This window comes from Neophocaena asiaeorientalis, unplaced genomic scaffold (genome assembly GCF_003031525.2).
Source record: "Neophocaena asiaeorientalis asiaeorientalis breed wild unplaced genomic scaffold, Neophocaena_asiaeorientalis_V1.1 scaffold119, whole genome shotgun sequence".
In the NCBI taxonomy this organism is placed as follows: Eukaryota; Metazoa; Chordata; class Mammalia; order Artiodactyla; family Phocoenidae; genus Neophocaena; species Neophocaena asiaeorientalis.
The window spans coordinates 753,786-778,799 of NW_020175821.1; the positions used below are offsets into that span (position 1 = coordinate 753,786).

General features: G+C 39.3%; 1 protein-coding gene across 5 annotated transcripts in view; it reads left to right on the forward strand.

Annotated features, from left to right (window-relative positions):
* TP53BP1 (tumor protein p53 binding protein 1) overlaps window positions 1-25,014 on the forward strand; it is a 68,946-nt gene that overhangs the window by 8,899 nt on the left and 35,033 nt on the right. For 2 of the 5 annotated variants that reach the window (XM_024732521.1, XM_024732524.1), the window contains exons 5-14: window positions 574-704; window positions 1,654-1,806; window positions 2,159-2,288; window positions 3,625-3,791; window positions 5,124-5,253; window positions 6,051-6,145; window positions 8,734-8,939; window positions 16,893-18,219; window positions 22,458-22,577; window positions 23,349-23,552. In XM_024732521.1, the coding sequence (XP_024588289.1) occupies window positions 574-704; window positions 1,654-1,806; window positions 2,159-2,288; window positions 3,625-3,791; window positions 5,124-5,253; window positions 6,051-6,145; window positions 8,734-8,939; window positions 16,893-18,219; window positions 22,458-22,577; window positions 23,349-23,552 (2,663 nt within the window). Of the gene's footprint in view, window positions 1-573; window positions 705-1,653; window positions 1,807-2,158; window positions 2,289-3,624; window positions 3,792-5,123; window positions 5,254-6,050; window positions 6,146-8,733; window positions 8,940-16,892; window positions 18,220-22,457; window positions 22,578-23,091; window positions 23,172-23,348; window positions 23,553-25,014 lie in introns of those variants that run through there. The other 3 variants (XM_024732523.1, XM_024732525.1, XM_024732526.1) reach the window with 3 other exon arrangements.

The window sequence follows — 25,014 nt, forward strand, 5'->3', positions numbered from 1 at the left end:
TTTTTTTTTTTTTTGTGCTACGCAGGCCTCTCACTGTTATGGCCTCTCCTGTTGCGGAGCACAGGCTCCGGACATGTGGCCATGTCTCAACGGGCCTAGCTGCTCGCAGCATGTGGGATCCTCCCGGACCGGGGCATGAACCCGTGTCCCCTGCATCGGCAGGCAGACTCTCAACCACTGCGCCACCAGGGAAGCCCAATAGATGTATTTTTGAGCCCCTTCTCTGCACATCTAATGCACATCTTCTCTTGTCACTTGTCAGTAATTCTCTTGAGTGCAAGATTTTTCTATCCCTGCTCAGATTTTTTCAGAGAAAGATAAAAATCAAGTATGTTTGTTTCTTCCTCTGTCTCTTATTTGTATTACTTAATTCTGTGCTACAGTGTTTTGAGTTGTTAACCTTTTAGGTGCCTTTTGTAGAAAGAAGCAATAATGGGGTGAGGTTTTTTACTTTTTCAAATTTGCTTAAAACGTGGTTGGTGTGTGGGGAGTCACAATAAAATTTAAAGAGTTCTTTGAGCAAAATATCCCGGCCTATCTGCGAACACATGATTGTGTCTTTTTGCTGTATAGTGTTTTGGGAATGTCAGTGGAATCTGCTCCTCCTGTGGGTGAAGAGAAGGAAGAAGAGGTGGAAGAGAAGGAGAAAAAGGAAAAAGAAGGAGATATTTCAGACGATACCACACACTCCCTTGGTGCTGAAGGTAGCTTTATGCCTTTTTCAGGATAGTAGATTGGTCTAACCCCTTTAACATGAGCATGCAGATGTCTAAATTTCTCCCTTTTATCAGGTTATAGATTTTTTTTTTTTTTTTAAATGTTGGGGTTAGAAGTTTATTAATTTATTTAATTCATTTTTGCTGTGTTGGGTCTCCGTCTCTGCGCAAGGGCCCTCTCCAGCTGTGGCAAGCGGGGGCCACTCTTCATCACGGTGCGCGGGCCTCTCACCATCGCGGCCTCTCTTGTTGCGGAGCACAGGCTCCAGACGCGCAGGCTCAGTAGTTGTGGCTCATGGGCCTAGCCGCTCCGCGGCATGTGGGATCTTCCCAGACCAGGGCGCGAACCCGTGTCCCCTGCACTAGCAGGCAGACTCTCAACCACTGCGCCACCCGGGAAGCCCCAGGTTATAGATTTCTTATCATTAAATTGAGAATAGTCATTAGGAAATTTGCTGGTAGCCTAAGGTAATCCACCTAATTTGGTGTTCAGGAATTTTTAGCTCATTTTTTAGCCCCCTTTCTGCATACTGACTCTTACTTCTTTTGTATTCATTTGTTTTTCAAATATTTTGGGGATGCATGCCTTGTGGGGTGAAATTACAATATGAAGTACAGTGCTCTCCGCGTGTGTGTGTGTGTGTGTGTGCGCGTGTGTGCGCGCGCACACGGTAGGGGGTGGCTTATGTATTTCTTTAGAAAGTAGAAATAGTCTACCTTTATTAGGTGCTTGTAAGGTTTTATGGTACACAGTTTTTGCTTCATTATGCATTTTCCCCCTTTGCTTTTAGTGCTTTTATTCTTAATTTTATTTTGAAAAAATTTGGGGTCAGGGCTTTGATGTGAAAGAATATGACCTTCTTTTGCTAAAGGGCAGCACCTTGCATAGTACATAATGTTGTGGGATGATACCTGATTTCTTGGGGTTTTCTTCTAGATCCTGCCTCATCACAGCTGGGCTTTGGGGTTCTAGAACTTTCCCAGAGCCAGGATGTTGAGGAACAAACTCTGCCACGTGAAGCAGACAATCTACAGTCAGTAACCACCAACTCTGCTTATACTAGGCTATCTGATGTGGATGCTAATATTGGTACGTAACATGTTTTCTGGCATTTAGAGTTTGTTTATAAGTATTTTCTTCCCATGCTAGAGCTAGTTGTTTTTTCCTTGATACATCTTATAGCTATCTAAGTTAATATAATCTAAGTTAGTATAGTAAGGTTGTAGCGTTGTCTGGCGAGTACTTGTCAGTTGATGGCTTGCATACTAAGGTTTTTTGTAAGTGGGTAATTGGTTATTTTCCTTTCTGGAATGATGCCTGTATATATTTTCAGTTTGTATTTCTTTCTTTAAAATCTTTGCCTTTTAACAAGCATTTGGGACTACTTCTAGTACTTTGAAAAATTAAATATTTCCTTCCTGTCTTCTTCTAAAACTTTAAGCAATTAAGCATGAAGAACAGTCTAATGAAGGTATCCGCATGGCAGCACAGCCCAGCAAGGATATCCCTGTGGCACCACAGCCCAGTAAGGATGTACCTGTGGTAGAAAAGCAAAATTCACCACCTGCAAGGTAAACCAAGTTCTTTCTAAAAACTATTTTTGGGTTTCTGCTATCGGGTTACACTCATTTCACTTGGCCAGGTGGAAACTTTTTTAGAAATTCTTGATTTTTTTTTCCCCCCCTTGCCCTGGGCATATTTATGGTCCAGTAGAAACATTTATTGTTTATGAATTCTCATTGTGTCATCGTATCTTTAGGCATATTACAAGCCCAATTTATTGCTGCTTTAACTGTAAGGATGATCCCTTAATCTTTGGTTGTTACTTCTCCTCTCTGTTCTTTGTCTGCAGAAGCACTATCTCTCTGTGGTCTGTCTTTCTAAATTCTCTAGTGTTGTAAGAGTCAAAAGAATATTATATTTGAAAGTCTACTGTTTTTATACTTGAGGAGCACCCAGATTGCTTTGGGTCCTCAGGTATCCTGCATCTGGTAGCTTATGGCATAGATAAATAGGGAGGTATTCTTTTCCTGTGTCTTTCAGGCTCTTAACTTGGTGGGAATTGGGCAGTATACCTTTGTTCTGCCTATGGTGATTGTTGTATGCAAAACAGCATTGTCTCTGGTCAATACCTCAAGTTTAGATATGGCAGAGGACAAGTGGGATGCTTCCATTTTGAAGGAGGGAATGAGTAGACATTTAGTATTCTTTTGTTTCTTCCTTCAGTAGAAACAGTGGGGAATGGGGTACTGAACAAAGTTGAATATCAAGAGAGGTTGTCTTTCTTTCTTTTTTTTTTTAGGTTGTCTTTCTAATGCAAAACACTCAGTTTAACGTTCCGCTTTTCCTTAGGAAATTACTCTCTAGGTAGTTTTGCTATCGTGTTTACTCTGGGGAATGGTAGAGTAGGTGAACCGCCTAAGTCTCTGGAACGGAGCCAGCAGTGAGTGTCTTACATGTGTAAGTAGTATTTGTGTGAAGGAGTCTTGGTTTGGGGCTTGGGTTGAGTAGATCAGATCAAAAAGGTCAGCAGAAGATAAAGTGTGTGGCTGGTGCAGAGGATGATTTACATCCAAGCTCTTTCTGTGGGAGGTCATTGTTCTGGCATTGTTGCCGTCTGGATCACACTGCTTCATGTACCTCTAGATAACAATGTATGAAACAAAAATCCCTAACTCACTTATCAGAAATCTTGGACAGCATGCAGCACTGCAGTGAGCAGAGTGGAAAAGAGGTATTGCTTTGTGAGAGACTGAGACACACTTTGTAATGGGCTGAGGGCTTTGCATCATTATAAAATTTTGAAATTAAAAAAGGAAAACACACAAAACAGGAAATGCTTCTTTGTTCAAAGATGAAAGCCTTTGAACATAGTAACTTTTTCTCCTGGTGATATGAATTTCCTAGGTCAGAGGACATGCCTGCTAGTCCCAAAGGCTCTCTTGCTGTTGTGGAAACAAAAGAACAAATATCTGTCCAAGAACTTCTGGAAGGTGGGATGCAGATTCAGAAGTCACCAGAGCCTGAGGTTTTGTCAACTCAGGAAGACTTGTTTGACCAGAGCAATAAAACAGGTACAAAGAGTAATTCGTTGCCGTAGCTCTTCTTTTCTGAAGATCTAAACTTTAATTTCTGTTCTGAGGGTACTGTCTTAAGTCAGAAGGCACTTTATAGGTGTGCAGACTTGTTTGTGGTATGGAAGGAAAGTACGTTTCTAGCTGATTAATGAGAAGGGCTTTTTGGAAATAATTGCTATTTAGCGTGTGTTAACATAATTTTCTTTCTCTTTTGGAAATGGAGATACTGAAGAATACTAGCTAATAATATGGCAGATTTAATGTTATGGAAAGAGTAGCTATTTCTGTTATCATAAATCTTCAAATCTTAAATATCATGATAATTAAGTGAAGATTTTCATGTTCACCTGGGTAACAGTCACTTATTCATCTGTTTATTAGTTCCTCTGCCACAAATAGGAAGTTATGGTCCAGCAGAAAGAATATAATACCTTTAGAAGGCTAGAATGGTATTTGTTTCACCTTTCATTAACCCCCTCCAGTGCCCCATGCTGCAACCTCACAGAGCCAGAAAGCTTCAGTAACAGCAAAATATGATGTATTGGTTGTAAGTAGGGAGGAAGAGGTGGTTATACTCCTGTACTATGCTGTGAATGTGTGCAGGACATACAGAGCCATCACCAAGAAACCTTTTCTGGTCTCTCATTAAAGCTACAAGGTTGTATTTAAGAAATTTCTTTATTCTTGCAATTAATACAGCTGATACTCCATTTGGTGCTAAGGAGAAGGGACCAACAGGAGCCTCTTCATAGTATAAATCAGTAATGACTGCTCATATATCCTTTTACTTGTGCTTTAGTATTTTTTCTGTCTTTTGAGGAGCCCAGGTTCTAATCATAAAAATTGTTGCATTCATATCATCAGGTGTCATGCACATCGTTTTGACTTCTCCCATCTGCATCATGGCATGAGCTTTACTTCACCTTAGTTAGACCTTGGAATAAAGGGCTCGCTTGCTGTCTTATAATAGAAACTTGACCAGAAAGAAGAGCAGCCAAGGAGAGGTTTAAGCGTCCTGGCTTTTCTTCTCCAAGCTTTAATCATGACAGAAAGGACTAAGGAGTTCTTTTCGTCAATTCTTTATTAAAGAAACCCATAATTCATTAGGGAGAGGATGTTTAATGGTCACTCAAGATTTGCGTTAGCGTGGCATTGCACTAATTGTACTGCAGTTAGAAAACATTTTCTGCCCTCTTGGAACATGGGTGGATATATGAATATTATGCTTTTTGTACTACTGAGTGTGTTTTGGTTTTTGTTTTTTTGACAATTCAGTAATGTCAATATGAGAAGTAAATGCAACTAGAATTTTTTTTTTTTTTTTCTCAGTAGCTTCTGATGGTTGCTGTACTCCTTCAAGGGAAGAAGGTGGGTGTTCTCTGGCTTCCACACCTGCCACCACTTTGCACCTCCTGCAGCTCTCTGGTCAGAGGTCTCTTGTTCAGGAGAGTCTTTCCACGTAAGTAAGCCTAAAATAACCCTTTCAAGGAAACATGTGCCTGATGGTTTTAGGCTAAGGTTGAAAGAGCTAAAGTTGGTAGTCCAGAAGTCTTTTTGAAACTGAAAAGTAAACTCTAGGCTTGAGAATTTTGGGGAATAAGAACTTAGTGGAATTATCGAAGGCAGGTAGATCTGCTTTCCCATTTGGAGATTTTAAAATTGTAGCCCAAAGGTTTCACCAGGAAAGAAACTGCCCAGTTATTTAGAGACTGTTACATGTCCAAAACAAGCTGCCTGCTGCTCCATTTGCCTAGCAGTTCTTCCCATTTAATGGCATAGGGGTGCAGAAGAGGTTATGCTAGAGTTGACAGTAGTTGGATTTCTTTATCCGTATTAGGGCAAAGAGGTTGCTTTTTTTTTTTTTTTAATAAGAATATACATGATCTTTCTCATAATAGGCAAAAAATGGAGTAAATATTTGTCTCAAATCTGCAGATGAATTAATTTTTTTAGCACTATCTCATCCTGCTTTTCAGTCATGATGTCCTTGTGTCTGGTCATTTACTTTCTCTTGTAATCATATGGCTTTTCCCTTAATCTTTTTTTTTTTTTAATTCTAATTTTGGATATGTCTGGTGTGAGAAATAGTTATTGAAGTATTGTTCATGGCTCTTCTACCAAGGTCGGTTAGCTGTTTGAGAGAAGCACTAATAAGTACTTGAATGAGTTACAGATATTTTTGCTGTTAAAAAGTAGAAAGCAAGTGCGAAGCTGTAGCTGTGGTAAAATAACCTGTGGCTCTCTCTTTGTATAAAGGAATTCCTCAGACCTTGTTGCTCCTTCCCCTGACGCCTTCCGATCTACCCCCTTTATCGTTCCTAGCAGTCCCACAGAGCAAGAAGGGAGAAAAGGTGAGCTCTCTTGATCTATCTGTTGATCTCAGGTTAGAAGAGGGGCAGCACTTCTTCTGCCTTGTGAAGTGTACTGTTCCTTTACATGTTAGAACACTGTGACCTCAACTATTCGCTAGGACTCATGTCTAAGCTTCAGGGGAGTGGCCTAGTGTTAAGTGCTTTCCTCAGTTCTTTGCTCTTCTAGCACTGATTCTTCTGAGAGTTCTCTATTGACAATTTAATTTTTGAAAAGACCCTTAAGGGAAAATTGTTCAAGTTGAACTCAAATGAATTATCAATAGTATAATGAAGACCTTTATTGCTATTGGCCTAATAGTGTCCAGCAACATGGTAGCATGTTACTGGTCAGAGGGAACCAAAAATTGTTTCTTTTGTTCTTTATAGGTTATTTCTGCTATTATCAAAGCAGTTTTAGCCAAAGAGTGGTTAGGAGCAGGTGGTAGAAATTTTGACTTAATTCCCTTCCTCCTTTGAGGACCTAGTGATTTTATATTATTTTATACACAAGAAAGTTTTTCTTTTTACTTAATTTATGTCATTATCTAAACCTCTTTTGCTCTCTTCTAGTCTCCTATCCAGTCATTCAAGATATTTCTAAATTTTCCCTACTTCTACAAAGTCTTTTCCAATAAATTCCATGATTTTTTCCCTTTTCATTCTTTCATATATCAATAATAGTACAATAGCTAATATTTATTGAACACTTATTTTATGCCAGGCACTGTTCTTTTTGCTTCTCTTTCATTCTGGGTTCTTCTGTTTGTTTCTTTTTTTGTTTGTTTGTTTTTTAAATCCTCACAACATTCCTAAGAAGTAGGTGTTACTTTTATCCCCATTTTACAGATGAGAAAATGGAGGCACAGAGAGATTTCACAACTAAGTCCACAGAGGCAGGATTTGAACTTGGGCAGCTGCCTCCAGAGCCTGTGCTCATGGATTTTCATTTACCCATGACAAAATTTAATCTTAGACTTTCTTCTGTCACAAAGTTTGTGTCTGGCTATTTTCTCTTGAAATCAATGTAGGTATCCAAATGGACTAATATCATTCTAAGCATAACATGATTAGTGATATCTTCAGTGAAAAATAAAAGTGAATCCATTCTACAAAAAAGGCTGTTAATGCAAGTTAAGTTTGGCTTATCCTTAGAACCATTTTTTCTATCTGTAGTGTGAACACTGAAGATATATAAAAGTAATTATATTAAAAATGCTCTCTCCCTGAATGTAAACATAATTAGTACTTACTGTGGAAAGTTTGGAAAGCATATGGGAAAGTAATGAGAAGAAAATAAAAATCACCTGTGATACCACAGTCCAGATATAATTAGTATTTGGATATGTGTTTCCTTTCAGAGTGTTTTCTATGCATAAATACAAAGAAGTATGTTTACACAAGTGGGATCATGTTATGTATATGATTCAGTGTTTTTTTTTCATGTAACATTGTATTTTCCTTTGTTAATTTTAGATTTAATGCATTTGCTTAATATGTGCATAACTGTGCAACTTTGTATGCTTTTTTGTATTTTGTTGTTGTTGTCTAAGAATATTAACCTAAAGCCTTTTTATATGTAGTGCTTAGAACAGTCCTTAATAAGTGCTTTGTCATGGCAATAAAGATCAAAAGGTGTAATGAAAATACCTAACACAGCTGTGGTAGGGAAATAAAGGCCTATAACATCAGTTCCCGAACCTAGCATTAGAGTGGAGTGTGCATTTGAGGCCAAGCTAAGCAGCAGGGGTAGGTATTGGGGTGGAGGTGGGGCGGGTACCTGGTAGCATGAATGTGGATTATAGGGAAAAACTAAATGGCATAGGTACTTTGTGAGAGTGGTCTAATGGAAGCCTGTTTGGGGTCAAGCTGTAAGATAGGGGAAAAGGGGTTGATGAATCAAACACCTAGCAAGCTAGGCTGGTTCTGAGGAAGATCCTGTTAGCCTACAGGTGGGTAGGATACTATACGAAAAGCAGTGTTTTGTGTTTTGTTTGTGTTTATGTTTCCCTCCTGAGCAATTTGTCTCAGGATTAGTGTCCTGTACTTTGTTCTTTGATAAATCATTGCTGATTGTCATTGATAGATTTTTTTTTTCCTCCTTCTCTATTTGTCCTGGCATCCACCTCTCTGCACTTAGCAGTTAATGCAAATAAAATGAGTTCATAAATACGTAGATATTTACTTAGAGTGATGAACAAGTTCACTGCCTTTCAAGGCCTGTGGTTAAATTAGGTGCCATTAATCTGGGCGTTCCTATGCAAATGTGAAAACTGAGCTATAATCAGGAAAGGGTCTCAGAGGAACCTAGTTAATTTACTATCATATGGATGGATGGGTATCCCTAGATGAACCCTATTTTAATCTATATCTGAGTATTTTAGGAGTGTGGACTTCCCTCCCCCAGGGGAATAAAGTGTTGCTAGATTTCCAGGACTCAATCTTCTATTAACCTATCAGCTTTTCTGAAAATTGTCACTGTTTTTTTTAGGGATGAAAATATCTGAATATAATTGTTATTAGTGGTATTGGAACATGAATAGTATTGATGAGTGCTTATTTCTCAATTTGTGTTTCCTATTTTAAACTAGATGAGCCAATGGATATGTCAGTGTTATCTGAAGGGGGAGAGTCTTTTCAGAAGAAACTCAAAGGTGATGAACCGGTAGGGATAGAAAACCCCCCTCTCCCACCTGAGCCCACTATATCACCACAAGCTTCAACACCGGTATCTCAGAGCACACCAGTCTTCACTCCTGGGTCACTTCCTGTTCCATCCCAGCCTGAGTTTTCTCATGTGAGTATCATAGAAAAAGTTTTTTCCTTCTAACATCTTTTTTTTTTTAAACAACTGTATTGAGGTATAATTTAGAAACCATAAAACTCACCCATTTTAAGTGTATAGTTTAGTGATATTTTAGTAAATTTACAGAATTGTGCAGCTGTTATCAGAATCTAGTTTTAGAACATTTCCAGGGTCATCTAACATCTTGATGTACTTTTTTTTTTTTTTTTGATGTACTTTTTATGTTTGAATTTTGTACTATGTCTTTTTTTTTTTTTAACATCTTTATTGGAGTATAATTTGTACTATGTCTTTAACTTCTTAAAAATGTTGCTTTGAAATTGAAAGGGGGCATTAGTCATTATTCTGCCTTAACGCATGAACTTCTCACTAAATCAACCCTAGGCTCTCCACCAGTTGTCAATATCTCCTTTCAAGATGTTCAGGGGCCTCAAACTTTTTCATTTCGGAGAAACCACTTTTGGAGCCTCCTGAGTTCTAATCCGTGCTATTGCCTTCTATTCCTGGTATATAACTGTCACCTCCCTTTCATTGTCTTTGGAGATTGTCCTTACCTGTCTTTGTGTTGGATTCCTCTTGGGCTCCGTGTCTTCTTGCTTGGTTTACTCCCTCATTTTGATGGAGGACATTCTTTAGTAGCATACTTTCTACCCTCATACATGATTCATAGTTTGTAGGAGTATAGAATTTTAGGTTGGAAATAATTTTCCTTTAAACTTTTGAAAACATCGCTCTACCATCTTCAGACTTCCAGTGTTGCTGTTGAGAAGTGTGGCCAGTTTGATTTTGATCTTTAATATGTGAGCTGTTTTTTTTCCTTACTGGAATCTTGTAGATTTTTCTTTTTATCCCCAGTGTTCTGAAACTTCCAGACCCTTGGCATAGGTCTGTTTTCCTTCATTGTGTTGGTAAGCCCTCTCAATCTAGAAACTCAAGCCCTTCAGTTCAGGGACATTTAATCATTTAATTTCTTCCCCTTTGTTCTTTTTTTTTTCTTAATGGAGTACCTGTTGTTCGGATATTCATATTCCTAGAATAATCTTGTAATTTTATTATTTTGTGTCCTACTTTCCATCTCTCTCTCCTTTTGTTTAACTTTCTGGATGATTTCCTCAACTATTTTTTTTAAAACTTAAAAAAACCCTCACTTTATTGAGATATAATTCACGCATCGTGTTGTTCACCCTTTTAAAGTGTATAATCTAGTGGCTTTTAGTATATTCACAAAGTTGTATAGTTATTCACCAGAGTCTAATTTTTTTTTTTTTTGCGGTATGCGGGCCTCTCACTGTTGTGGCCTCGCGGAGCACAGGCTCTGGACGCGCAGGCTCAGCGGCCATGACTCACGGGCCCAGCCGCTCCGTGGCATGTGGGATCTTCCCGGACCAGGGCACGAACCCGTGTCCCCTGCATCGGCAGGCGGACTCTCAACCACTGCGCCACCAGGGAAGCCCCAGAGTCTAATTTTAGAACAAAAACTTAAAAAAAACCCTCACTTTATTGAGATATAATTCACACATCGTGTTGTTCACCCTTTTAAAGTGTATAATCTAGTGGCTTTTAGTATATTCACAAAGTTGTATAGTTATTCACCAGAGTCTAATTTTTTTTTTTTTTTGCGGTATGCGGGCCTCTCACTGTTGTGGCCTCTCCGGTTGCGGAGCACAGGCTCTGGACGCGCAGGCTCAGCGGCCATGACTCACGGGCCCAGCCGCTCCGTGGCATGTGGGATCTTCCCGGACCAGGGCACGAACCCGTGTCCCCTGCATCGGCAGGCGGACTCTCAACCACTGCGCCACCAGGGAAGCCCCAGAGTCTAATTTTAGAACATTTTCATCACGCCCCCCCTCCACCCCCAACAAAAGACCCCATGCTTATTAACAGTCACTCCCATTTCCCCCACCCCCAGCCCTAGTCAGTCACTAGTCTACTTTGTGTCTCTATGGATTTGCCTGTTCTGGGCATTTCACATAAGTGGAATTATACAATATGTAGTCTTTGGTGACTGGTTTCTTTACTGTAATGTTTTCACAGTTCATCCACGTTCTGACATGTGTCAGAACTTCATTCCTTTTTATTCTGAATAATACTGTGTATGTACATACCGCGTTTTATTCATCCATTTATCAGTTGATGGACATTTGGGTTGTTTCCCCTTCTTGGCTATTATAAATAATGCTGTGTACATTTGTGTGCAAGTTTTTGCGCGGATGTGTATTTTTATTTCTCTTGTATATAATTAGGAGTGCAACTGCCAGGTTCAACCATTTTTTTAACTTTCTCTGAGACATTAATTTCTACTCTTGGATTTTTCATTTCTATACTCTTTTTTTTTTCCTTGAATGTTCTCCCTTTTTTAAAAAAAATAGCATTTTGTCATTTCATGGGTATACTATCTTATCTCCTTAATGATATTAGTAATAGTTTCTGAGAAGTTTTCTCCCTGCAGTAGTCACTATTTCTTCAAATAGATTTTAGTTTTGTTAGTTTTGATGTTTGACTTTTAAAGAGGCTTTCCTCAAGAGTCTGATAATAATCCTTGATTTTCTGACTGCTTTAAGAGTGAAATCCCAGAAAACTGATTAGAAGTTCTGAATTGGTGGTTAGTGCTTCATGTGTCTGGAATTTACTGTAGTGTGATATGCAGGGCCATTTTTGGGGTCCCCTAATGTCAGTATCTTGATTTATCTTGTCTTGTTCACGTTCCCTCCTGTCTGCCATTGCTTTAGAAGTCTGTGATAGAAGAGGACTGGGGGTGTTGAGAGGCAGGTGCAGGTTCCATTGAATATGTAAATTTTCATTTAATCTCCCTGTTTTCAGTCTGGTACTTTCTGATAACTGTGCCTCTTTTCCTCCAGTTCAGGGATGCTCTGTTTTACCCTCTCCAGGGCAGAGGAGGGTCAGGAAGAGCGAATCTGGGGATTAAACTGCTTCTTAAATAGATTTCCAGCCAGTGTTCCTCCTGTTTTTAGCACTACCCTCATCACCACTTCCAGAGTTACCTGGGCTATTGCCAAGTCCTGAATCTTTTTTGGGACATGGTAGTTCTGAGGTATAATTTGGGTTACTTCTTAGCTTTCTCCACTGCTGTCTTAGGAATTCAGTTTTCACTAGTCTGCTAGATGGATGACCACTCTTCCAAAATTTTATTGTGGTTATCTGTTCTTTGTTCTCTTTTTCTTTCTTCTTTTTTTTTTTTTAATAAATTTATTTACTTATGGCTGCATGGGGTCTTAGTTGCTGCGTGCGGGCTTTCTCTAGTTGCGGTGAGCAGGGGCTACTCTTCACGGTGCGCGAGCTTCTCATTGCGGTGGCTTCTCTTGTTGCAGAGCACGGGCTCTAGGCTCACGGGCTTCAGTAGTTGTGGCTCACGGGCTCTAGAGCACAGGCTCAGTAGTTGTGGTGTACGGGCTTAGTTGCTGCGCGGCATGTGGGATCTTCCTGGACCAGGGCTCGAACCCATGTCCCCTGCATTGGCAGGCGGCTTCTTAACCACTGCGCCACCAGGGAAATCCCTGTTCTCTTTTTCTTGAAAATGCATTTAAAAAAAAAATCCCTTTACCATCGCTTAGTGGGATTTTGGAAGAGAGTTAAAGAAAATGTGTGTATTAAATCCACTGTTTTTATTTGGAAGTTCCGTACTTTTTTCATTATGTATCAAACTCCTTACATGTTAGTCTTTTTTTTTTTCTTGCGGTACGCGGGCCTCTCACTGTTGTGGCCTTTCCCGTTGTGGAGCCCAGGCTCTGGACGCGCAGGCTCAGTGGCCATGGCTTACGGGTGGGATCTTCCTGGACTGGGGCACGAACCCGTGTCCCCTGTATTGGCAGGCAGACTCTCAACCACTGCGCCACCAGGGAAGCCCACATGTTAGTCTTAATGACTCACCTTTGCACATCTGTTATTTCTTCTGTAAATTGGTTATGGAAGTCCAAGTGAACCTAATTTTGATGTTGTAATATCTATTTATTAATTTTTGTTTGCGTTGGGTCTTTGTTGCTGCGCGTGGCCTTTCTCTAGTTGCGGCGAGTGGGAGTGGTGGCTTCTCTTGTTGAGCAGCATGGGCTCTAGGTGCGTGGGCTCAGTAGTTGTGGCTCGTGGGCTCTAGAGCACAGGCTCAGTAGTTGTGGCACACAGGTTTAGTTACTCCGCGGCATGTGAGATTTTCCTGGACCAGGGCTTGAACACGTGTCCCCTGCATTGGCAGGCGGATTCTTAACCACTGTGCCACCAGGGAAGCCCCATGTATTTCTTTCTTTTTTTCCTAATATGTTTGTTAATTTCATAGCCTCTTCGACCCTTCACCAGGATGTGAGGGCTGAGGAGAGGATTAGTAGAAAATAGTTTGATATTTAACACTTTCTCATTCTTGATATACGTATTAATTTGGGGATGACAAGTCAGAGTATGGATGATTGTGTGGCTCCTAAACTGTGTGTGTGAGACCAGTTTTTGACTGGTTGGATACTATGGATTTATGTCTGTTGAATCTAGACTGGTTGACTCATTGAACGCAGTCCTGACAGTTCTTCGTCAGTCTTTATCCAGAGCCCTGAGGTGGTTTTTTCACTTAACTTTGTTATTCTGACTAGGCCTTCAGGGAGCCTCAGCGCTGTGGATTATTAGGGGCCAGACACTCGGAGGCTAGATCCAGGCAGTCTTAAGAAGTACAGCTTATTGATAGGCTGGTTAGCCCCTGAAGTTTTACTTTGCTAACTGAAATTATACATATATTGAAAAAATTCTGTGAAAGATATCACGTAAGTATTTACTTTGATAACACTTAAAACATATTCAGAATGTGGACAACTGCTTAATGAATATGAGGTTTCCTTTCCTTTTTTTTTTTTAAATTTATTTAATTTATGTTTTTTTTGGCTGCATTGGGTCTTCGTTGCTGCACACGGGCTTTCTCTAGTTGTGGCAAGCGGGGGCTACACTTTGTTGTGGTGTGCGGGCTTCTCATTGCAGTGGCTTCTCTTGTTGCAGAGGATGGGCTCTAGGCACACGGGCTTCAGTAATTGTGGCACGCGGACTCAGTAGTTGTGGCTCACGGGCTCTAGAGTGCAGGCTCAGTAGTTGTGGCACACGGACTTAGCTGCTCCGTGGCATGTGGGATCTTCCCCGACCAGGGCTCGAACCCGTGTCCCCTGCATTGGCAGGCGGATTCTTAACCACTGTGCCACCAGGGAAGTACCTGAGGTTTCCTTTTGAAGTGATGAAAATGTTTTCATTTTCATTTCAGTAGATAGAGGTGGTGGTTGCACATTGTAAATATTCACTTTAAAGTGGTTATTTTATGAGTTTGACTTTTAAAAAGGTATTTATAATTTTATTAGCAATGTCTTAACTATAAGCCTTTGTAAAATGACTTATTTTTTACAAGAAAAGTAAATACATTTTTCTTGTAGAGTGTGTATAATATACAGATAAATGAAAATAAGATCATCAATTATCCTGTCTCAAGTAACTGCTCATAACTTTTTTGTTTTGTTTTTCATAACTTTTTAATAGTATATATTTATTAACTTAAAAAAATGAAAATTATATAAAAATGTATAGACCACAATAAAATATATATTCATATATGTTTTAACTAAAAACTTTTCTATTTAATGCATAGCCTGAATGTTTTTCTATATTTTTAAATACTCATCTACAATTTTGTGTAATTACAAAGTATTCCATCATGTAGGTGTATCATAATTTTTAAATGAATCTCCTATCAGTGGATATTTAAGATATTTTATATTATTTCCTTTTCCAAATAATAATTTTAGTACTGAACAGCAAGCACTGTAGCTAAATCCCAGTGTATTTTCATCAAATAATTTCCTGGAACTGGAATTATTGGACTAAAGGGTATATAAAATTTCAAGGCTGTTGTCGTGTATTGCCAAATTGCCATTAGAAGTGTTGAACCAATTTATACTCAGTCATGCCTCAGAGTATATGAGCAGATTGAAATTTAAGACTATTTTTATAATCTAAAAGTGTAAACAGTAACACCAGACATTGAAATACCAGAAGTTATAGAATATACAGAATGTTTGGCAACCTATTTTGATTCCTCATTCCCTTAAAAATAGGAAATGAATGCCTTACCAGCTATGTCTAGAGTGTTACAGCATTTATGTTAGGCAAAATAACAAATTAAATTCTTAATAAAAACATATTTTAGCTTTGGGTTATTTTCTTTTTTTTAAGGTATTATTTACATAAATAAGAATGCCATTTTAAATGTATAGTTTGATGAATTTTGGTAGTTGTATACAAATGTATAACCACCATCACCATCAAAGTACAGAACAGTTTCCTCACCCTAAAAAGTTTCTTCATAATCCTTTGCCCCCATCCACTCTTCTACCCTAGGCAAGCATTCATCTGCCTTCTGTCACTATAGTTTTATTTTTTCAAGAATTTCATATAGGTTTTCTCTGGTGGCACAGTGGATAAGAATCTGCCTGCCAATGCAGGGACACAGGTTCGATCCCTGGTCCAGGAAGATCCCACATGCTGCAGAGCAACTAAGCCCGTGTGCCACAGCTACTGAGCCTGCGCTTTAGAGCCCGCAAGCCACAACTACTGAAGCCCGCGTGCGTGCCTAGAGCCCGTGCTCCGCAACAAGAGAAGCCACTGAAATGAGAAGCCCGTGCACCGCAATGAAGAGTAGCCCCCGCTCACTGCAACTAGAGAAAGCCTGTGTGTAGCAACGAAGACCCAACACAGCCAAAAATTTTTTTAAAAATTTCATGATTGGAATCAAAAGTGTATGGTGTTTTGTGTTTGAGTTCTTTAGCCTAGCATATTTTTGAGATTCGTTCATATTCTGGCAAGTTTTAATATTTTAATCCTTTTTTTTGTTGAGTAGTATTCTGTAATATAGATATCCACAATTTATTTATTCACCAATTGATGAACATTTGGGTTGCTTCTAGTTTTGGGCTATTATGAATAATACTGCTGTGAACATTTGCATACTACATCTTTGTGTGGACATATGATTTTATTTCTCTTGGGTTAATTACCTACAAGTACAATTTCTGAGTCATATGGTAATATTAATGTATGTTTAACTTTAGAAGATAGTACCAATCTGTTTTCCAAAGTGGCTCTAGCTTTTGCATTGCCACCAGCAGTGTATGACAGTTTCACATCCTCACCAACAGGATGTAGTCTTACTACCTTCAGCCTTCCTTGTTGGTATGTAATGGTATCTGTTGACTAATATTATTGTAAACTTTGAATTTTACATCTTTATGAATGCTAGCATATTTTGAAATAGTGGGATGTGAAATAAGGACAGGCATACCTCATTTGATTGCACTTTGCTTTATTGTGCTTTGCAGATAATTTATTTTTTACAAATAGAAGGTTTGTGGCAATCCATCGTTGTCGGATGACATTTAGCATTTTTTTAGCAATGAAGTATTTTTTAATTAAGGTATGTACATCTTTAAAGACATAATGCTATTGCACACTTAATAGACTATAATGTAAACACAACTTTTATGTACACTGGGAAACCTAAAAATTTGTGTGACTTGCTGTATTGTGGTGGTCTGGAACTGAACCTGCAGTATCTCTGAGTTATGCCTGTATATATTCCCACTTTGTGAGAACCGAAGTGAACTGTGTAGGCATATGTTCACGTGATTCCTGTATAATTGAGGGCCCATCATACAGTGTATGATATGATTTTAGTAGTGGTATACAGTTAAATTTAAGTGTCTTCCTACCTAAGTTAATACCTTTAGGTTTTTGTTTGGATTGTGCTTATTCTAGATCAATGATTCACAAGAAGAGCATTAAACAGTGACTTGTGTTGATGAACAGGCTGGTGATTATGGCCCTAGATTTAGAAATTTTAGAATTGAAGGATTAGATATAAAAGAAATACGATTATGACAAAATGATTATTTGTGTCTTTTTGTTCTTCCCTAGGACATTTTCATTCCATCTCCAAGTTTGGAAGAACGATCAAATGATGAGAAGAAGGATAGAGGTTTGCATAGTTCATCTTTGACTGTTGAGTATTCTAAAACTTCAGAGACTGAACCAAAGAATTCCTCTGAGGATCTTGGGCTTTCTTTGACAGGGGATTCTTGTAAGTTGATGCTTTCTACAAGTGAGTATAGTCAGTCCCCAAAGATAGAAAGCTTGAGTTCTCACAGGATTGATGAAGATGGAGAAAGCACACAGATTGAGGATACGGAACCCATGTCTCCAGTTCTCAATTCTAAACTTGTTCTTGCTGAAAATGATAGTATCCTGATTAATCCAGCACAAGATGGCCAAGTAGAACTGAATCAGAATGATGATAAAACAAAGAGGGTTAACACAGAAAGCAGAGACGACATTAGTATTTTAGCTGATGGTTGCAAAGGCAGAGAAGAGACTGTGGCGGAAGACGTTTGTATTGATCTCACTTGCGATTCAGGTAGTCAGGCAGTTCCCTCTCCAGCTACTCGATCTGAGGCACTCTCTAGTGTGTTAGATCAGGAGGAAGCTATAGAACTTAAAGAACATCATCCAGAGGAGGGGTCTTCAGGGTCTGAGGTGGAAGAAATCCCTGAGACTCCTTGTGAAAGTCAAGGAGAGGAGCCCAAAGAAGAAAATATGGAGAGTGTTGCATTGCACCTTTCTCTGACTGAAACTCAGTCCCAGGGGCTGGGTCTTCCAAAGGAAGTCCCCAAACAAGAATGCCAGGAAGCTATGGAAGTTGAAACCAGTGTGATTAGTATTGATTCCCCCCAAAAGCTTCCAGTACTTGACCAAGAATTGGAACATAAGGATCAGGAAGCATGGGAAGAAGCTACTTCAGAGGACTCGAGTGTTGTCATTGTAGATGTGAAGGAACCATCTCCCAGAGTTGATGTTTCTTCTGAACCTTTAGAGGTAGTGGAAAAATGCTCAGATTCTCAGTTGTGGGAGGATGATGCTCCAGAAATAGAACCATGTGTTGAGAATAGAGCGGATACCCAAGAAGAAAAGAGTGCAGAATGTGAAGGAGATCTGAAATCAGTGACTGCAGAAAAAGAACCTGTAGAGGCAGACTCTTCACAGCCTCCCTTGACTTTAGTGAGAACAGGTGATGCTCCAGGACCTGGCCAGGAAATGCAGCAGACCCAACCAAAAGAGACAACAGTTAGCACATTAAGGGAAGACTCAAAAATGGCTAATACAAAGCAGCTGGACTCAGGTGTAGGGGCCCAGCCACTGGAGAAAGCCTCTGCCCATGCCTCACAAAGCTTCTGTGAAAGCTCTAGTGGTAAGTGTGATTACAAATTGTTCTGTGTTTCCAACCAAATTATAATTTGGAATGGAAGGTAGGAGAGAACCACATGCTTATTACATCAGGGCTGAAAATTAACTTGGGTTTATGTTTATGAGCAACCAATAATAGTTGGGATATTTAAAATTTGGGGTTGTATTTTTCTTTTGTAGCTGTAATTATTTTTAGAATCAGAGATCAGTTGAGGTTTTTATCAGCTTTATAACTCAGGAGTAATCAACATGAATTTTCTAAGTATTTAGAAATTGTACCAATCTGGTATTTTCTACTTAGGTTTCAACCTTGTTCCATATTTTTATATTTTGAGAGTGGCTTTGTAGTACAGGGATCTTTTTTGATTACCTTACACAGTTAAATCATATTCAAAACTCTGTGGATTGTTTCTTCCTTATGGGCATTAAGTAAACTTTCTAAATTTGGTTCAACATATATACATCTTAAACCTTAAACTGGGAAAGGTGTTAGCTTGTGTTCTTTATAAAGTCAAGAATGAGAATATAGATTACTTTCTGAAATATTTCTAGAATGTCATGTATGACATTAGCTGAAAAGAATTCAAACTTTCTGAATGTCCAAAGTTAGTATAATTTAAAAACAAAACAGGGACTTCCCTGGTGGTGCAGTGGCTAGGAATCCGCCTGCCAATGCAGGGGACACGGGTTCGAGCCCTGGTCCAGGAAGATCCCACATGCTGCAGAGCAACTAAGCCCGTGTGCCACAACTACTGAGTCTGTGCTCTAGAGGCTGTGAGCCACAACTACTGAAGCCCGTGCGCCTAGAGCCCATGCTCCGCAACAAGAGAAGCCATGGCAATGGGAAGCCCGCACCCTGCAATAAAGGGTAGCCCTCATTTGCCACAACTAGAGAAAGCCCATGCACGGCAACAAAGACCCAATGCAGCCATAAATCAATTGATAAGTAAACAAAGCAAACTCCAAAAACAAAAGAATAAAAACAAAATACAGACTTAAGAAAGCAAGCTTCTAAGGATATGGAAATGAGAAACAGTATTTAGGTAACACCATAGCTATCAGTATGGGTGATCATACCTTTTGGCGTTCCTGGAACAGTCCCGTTTATACTTCTTGTTTAGGAGTGATTATTAGTAGTACTTTTTTTAATCTCAAAATTCCCCCTGTTCATTAGGCTTTATATTCATGAATATTTTTTTTCCTCTTCAGAATGAGAAATGTTAGAGCTGAAAAGGAGGTTAGCCGAAATTTGAGTTCAGTCTCTTCTTCCTAAAGTCACGTGGCTAGTTAATGATTGAAGTGGAACTAGAACTTAGGTCTCCTGATTCCCAAGTCTATGCTTTTTCCTACTATAAAACTGTATGATATAGTTTCTCTGATTCTGTTGAGTTATGGTAAAGAACTGTCTGAATGACCTAATATTCTATATTATTGAAGATTTTTATAATTTCATTACATCTAAATACTGTTGTCGATCTAAGTCATGTTTTACAGGAAGGTTGCTTTGGTTGCTATACAGAAAGAATCGTGGGTTGGGGAAAGGGGGAGACTTCAGGCAGACAAAGTAATTGATAGGTTGTTGTAGTAGTCCAGGAATGAGGCATTGAAGACCAGATAAGGGTAGTGGCAGTGCTGCCTGTATAAGAGCCAATTTTCCATTAGGTTTTAGTGATGTGTTAGATCAGTGGTGCTAAGATAACTTTTCATAAATAGTCTTCTGTAATTAACGCCTGCATATTACATTTGCGTATTATGGTTTGTCACGTAGAAGGATGTACTTAGAGATTTTATACATATTTTCAGAAGTCTGAATGGTCGATCATAATGTGAGGGATGGTTCCTGTCAAGAGAGCAGAATAGGTGGTTGTTCCAGGAATGAAAATTCTATAAAATATATCTTTGGAACGTATGATGCTTTGTGAGGTGTTTTTTTTTTTTAATTTTAGTTTCTGTATATTTTTTAAGTTCTTTATTAACTTAAAGGACTTGCTTTTTAAGGAGTTGCCAGAGAATGAATGCTTACCTATCAACCCATTTCTTTTTGCTATAACTATGGTGGAATCCTTTGCCATTTAGATAATGACGTTGAGATTCTCCACTTCTGCTTTTCACAGTTTCTTTAGCAGCGCATGTGTACTTATCATCCTTTATTTCTAAAGTCCATTCATTTTCTCTTTTCATCTCTTCAAGTTGCTAATTCATTTTCTTTCATGTAGATGTAAGAGATGTTTTTTGTTGTTGTTTTGTGATTTTGAAGAAAAAATATCAAGGTGTGCTTGATATTAAAGATAATGAAGGGTGGAAGTGGAATGGGAAGAGATGAAAGAAGAAAAATGTGGTATAATGAGAAATATATTTGGTCTTCATCCAGTTCCTGGCACTGAGCTCCTAAAACCCTTGTAATTTCCTAAGTGATAGGAATAAGCTTAAGCCCTTTCTGTCACACCTGAGTAATGCTATTGAGGTGATTTAGGGTGGGATCTTCCCTACATAGCCTCAGGGATGGGGCTGTTCACCAGAAAGACAAAGTGATTGGAGGGTTGGAACTTCCGGCCCCACCCACCAACTTCCTCGATGGGGGTGTGGGGATTAAAGCTCTATAAAAACTCGTGAACAACCAAATTTGATGTTACCTGGTTGATAAATGAGCCAGGAGGGTATCTAATCCCAGTTCTAAGGGAGACAGAAGTTCCTGCTATCAGAACCCTCTGGACCTCACCCTATGTACCTCTTCATATAGCTGTTCATCTGTGTCCTTTATAATAAACTGGTAAACGTAAGCAAATGTTTCTCTGAGTACTACAAGTAGCTCTAGCTAATTAATGGAACGTGAGGAAAGTGTCATGGGAACCTGCAGTGTAGAGCCAGTTGCTTAGAAGCACAGGTAACAGCCTGGACTCTGACTGATGTCTTAAGTGAGGGCAGTCTTGTGGGACTGAGCCTTTAACTTGTGGGATCTGATGCTACCTCTGGGTAGATAGTGTCAGAATTGAGTTAACTTCGTAGGACACCCGCTAAGTGTGTGCTGGGAATTGGAGAATTGCTTGACGATGTTGGGAAGCACATTAGACAAACTGTTTTCACAAGGAATAGTGACTGGGTATGCCAGATTATAGTTATTTTGAGCCATTCCAGGAAAGTAAGTACAAATTTTCATCTGTCAGGTTTAAGAACAGCAATCTGGAGTAATTCTTTTATTCTCCCAAACTTAGTCGTTTTATTAAAAGAGATAATTAGGAAATCAGAAAATGTGATTTTGGCAATTTGCTGATTCTGATTAGAAATTGGAACTGAGACCTAGTTAAAAAGTAAAGTTTTGTCTCTTGACAAATGTTTAATTTAATAATGACTAACCGAAATGTGTACAGTGGAGATGCTCATATATGTGAGATTTACCATTGCACAGAGATTTAGATATGAACACTACCACTGTGGCCTAGAGTGAAATGCTGGTCAGTACTGCGGAACTGTGAAACCCAAATGATTTCTGTTAGAACCAATGAGTATTTTGAAGTCCTTTAGCCCAGCGGTCCCCAGCCTTTTTGGCACCAGGGACCGGTTTCTTGGAAGACAGTTTTTCCACAGATGGGGTGGGGGGGGTGGATAGTTCAAGCGGTAACGCAGGCGATGGGGAGCGGGCAGCGGCAGATGAAGCCTCGCTTGCCGCTGCTCACCTCCTGCTGTGCGGCCCGGTTCCTAGCAGGCCCAGTGGTTGGGGACCCCTGCTTTAGCCCATGAAATCCTTTGTCACCTCTTTGAGTAGATTGTAAATTTTAAATATTAACATCAGATTTTAACATAGAGAATCCTACAGATTGCTAAAGCTTATAAGTTAACTCCTTGGGTTAGCATTACACAAAATTAAAACGTCTAGATTTGAAACTATCCAACTTTGTATCACTGAGTATCCCCATATGTACTTACTGTCTTGAGGCTCAGATGTTTCTCAGTTCCTTTTGACCCCATGTTCCTCAGGCCTCCAAACTTTTGGGCTTCCTCTGTTTGCCTGGCCCCTGGTTGTCTACTTTGTGTCAGTCCTGTTGATGGTTGTACAGAGCAGAGAAAATAGTAGGAAATTGGTTGAGAGGCCTGGTGAGGGGGGTTGGGAATGAGGCAGAATTTGGGAGCAAAGGAGAAGAATAATTGAGATATTTCTTGCAGTTCTCCTCACTTTTGCTTTTTTTATACTTCTGTTTTGGTTTCCTTTTTGTTTATCTTTGTTTTGTTTTTTGTTTTCTCCAGAAACTCCATTTCATTTTACTTTGCCTAAAGAAGGTGATGTTATTCCACCATTGACTGGGGCAACTCCACCTCTTATTGGGCACCTAAAATTGGAGCCCAAGAGACACAGTACTCCTATTGGTGAGTGATTAAAATGTAATGATGTTTAAAGCAGAATTTCTGAGATATCATTCTTTATGCCAGTGATTCTTTTATATCTGAGGAGTTGGGCCTGCCTGATAAGATTGATTTTTGTCTTAGGAAGAATAAGGTTGTGGTGTCTGATTCCATGAGTTTACTCCCAGGAGATGTTGAGCAGTGATGAGAGGAAGGAAAGAAAGGATGGAAGGAAGGAAGAAAGAATATTTATAAAGATTTTATTCTATTACTTGCAAGGCCATAGACTCTGAGTGCTAAGCAATGATATAGAGCTGTTTTATGAGGAAGAGGTAGCAGGTAGGGTAGAAGTACTGTTTATTCAGGACCTTGGCTAATCAGTCTGCTGCTTGACAGGGGAAGAAAATTTAGATCCTCCTTCCCTGAAGCAGCTGGTAGTCTTCTACATTAACCTATTTGTTTTCTCTAGTCAGTGCTGGGAGGTAACAATCATGCCGTCTGGAGTCTCCTGCTACCTATGCTTGATGCTGGCAGATGTGGGTTGGCTGAGGGCTCATGCAGCATCCTTTGTCCAGATGCAGAAGTGGAACTGAATCCTGTTGCTCTTCTTAAGACCAGGTGTCAATACTAGTGTGTAGTTGTTGATACTTGTGACAGGATCTATCCTAGGAATCCTCTTCAATCCTGCAGAGCTATGGAGCCAAACAGGCAAATTGATGACCTTGAATTGTTATTTTTCATATTTGTATTTTAGTGTTCTTTCTTCCTTCCTTCCCCCTGCCTCCCTTCTTTCAGGTATTAGCAACTATCCCGAAAGCACCATAGCAACCAGTGATGTCATGTCTGAAAGCATGGTGGAGACCAACGACCCCATGCTTGGGAATGAAAAAGGAGATTCTGGGGCTGCCCCAGAAATGGGTGATCAATTGTGTCTGAGAATGAAATTGGTCAGTCCTGAGACTGAGGCGAGTGAAGAGTCTTTGCAGTTTAGTCTGGAAAGTAAGTCTTATTTTGTGTTAATCTTGGGTAACTGGTAGCTCCACATCTTCTGGAAGTATTAATTATCTTCTAGTTTTAATGATGATACTTTTATAATTATAAATGTATTTGTAAAGTCTTATTCTCATGAATTTAATTCTTTGTTTTAGGCTAGTCACTGTTAATGTTACTGCAGATGTTCTGTTTTGTAACCTCTGTGGTACTGCTTGTATCTCTGTATTAAACTTGTGTCTATATAAACTAATTGGTTTTCATAATCAGAAGGAGTTCAGAAGTGGGTAGAAAATGTACGATTGTGGATTCACATTGTAGGTTTATGTTAGCTATTTCCCACATTAATTGCAAGTTGTTTGGTGTGGCTAGAATACAGAGAAGGTATGAGGGAATGGCTGCAAAGTCGGGACTAGATTCTGAAAGGCCTTTTACATCATGCTGAACAGCTGAAGAATTTTAGGCAAGGGAGTAATATGATCAGATTTGCTTTTTTTAAAGGATCAGCTGAATGTTTGAAAAATTTGTGCCTTTGTTCATCATTCCTTTCCTTGCCCATTTTCTATTCTGCTGCCTGGCAAATGCAGTCTTTAACCAGGAAGTGGGGTCATTAGTAGTGGGGATGGAGGTGAGGGGATGAATTTGAGAGATGAATAGTAGAATAGAGAGGACCTTGGGACCAGTTAAATATGGAAGCAAGAGAGAGGAAAAAATATAGAATGACTTTATATCTACATTTTGTTTTCATGATAGCACTCTGAAATAGATATCCTTATTTCCATTTTATTGGTGAGAAAACTGAGACTAAGAGAGGTTTTAAACCTGAGGTTACAGTAATTGGTAAGAGGTGGAGCTGGAGTGTGAAGCAGATCCATCTGACTCTAAAGCTTATAATTCTTCCATTAGGTAGTTTGTAAAAGTGGTTTAATGGCGTTAGAAGAGGAAGAAGTTTTATAAAGGAGATTGTAAAGGAATATTCCAAGAAGAGGACTAGGAGAGTATAACGCCATGGAAGCCTAAGGGAAGGAGAGTTAAAAGAAGACAACAATGTTATATGGAGAAGTGAGGGTCTAGTAAGATATATCTGAAAATGTACACTGGACTTGGCAATTAGGATCCATTTGGTGACTCTAGCAAGAACTATTACAGTATAGTGGTTTGGGTAGGAGCTATACTGAAGGTAATTGAGGAGTGAAGGGGAGGAGAAGAGGCAGCAAATGTATTCTACTTTTGAGAAGTTTATGTGAGAAAGGAAGAAAAAATATGGCAAGTTAGAGAGAAATACAGGACTGAAGGAGTTTTGTTTTGTTTTTTTTTTCATTTTTAGACTGAGGGATACCTGAGCAGGTTTATAGATTGAAAGGAAATCTCCAAAAGAGAGATGGGTTAAAAATGAGACCCCTGAGAGAGAGATGGAAGGGGAGCTTTCAAAGACCACAGATAGAGTGAGTGGACTTGAATAAGGATTTCT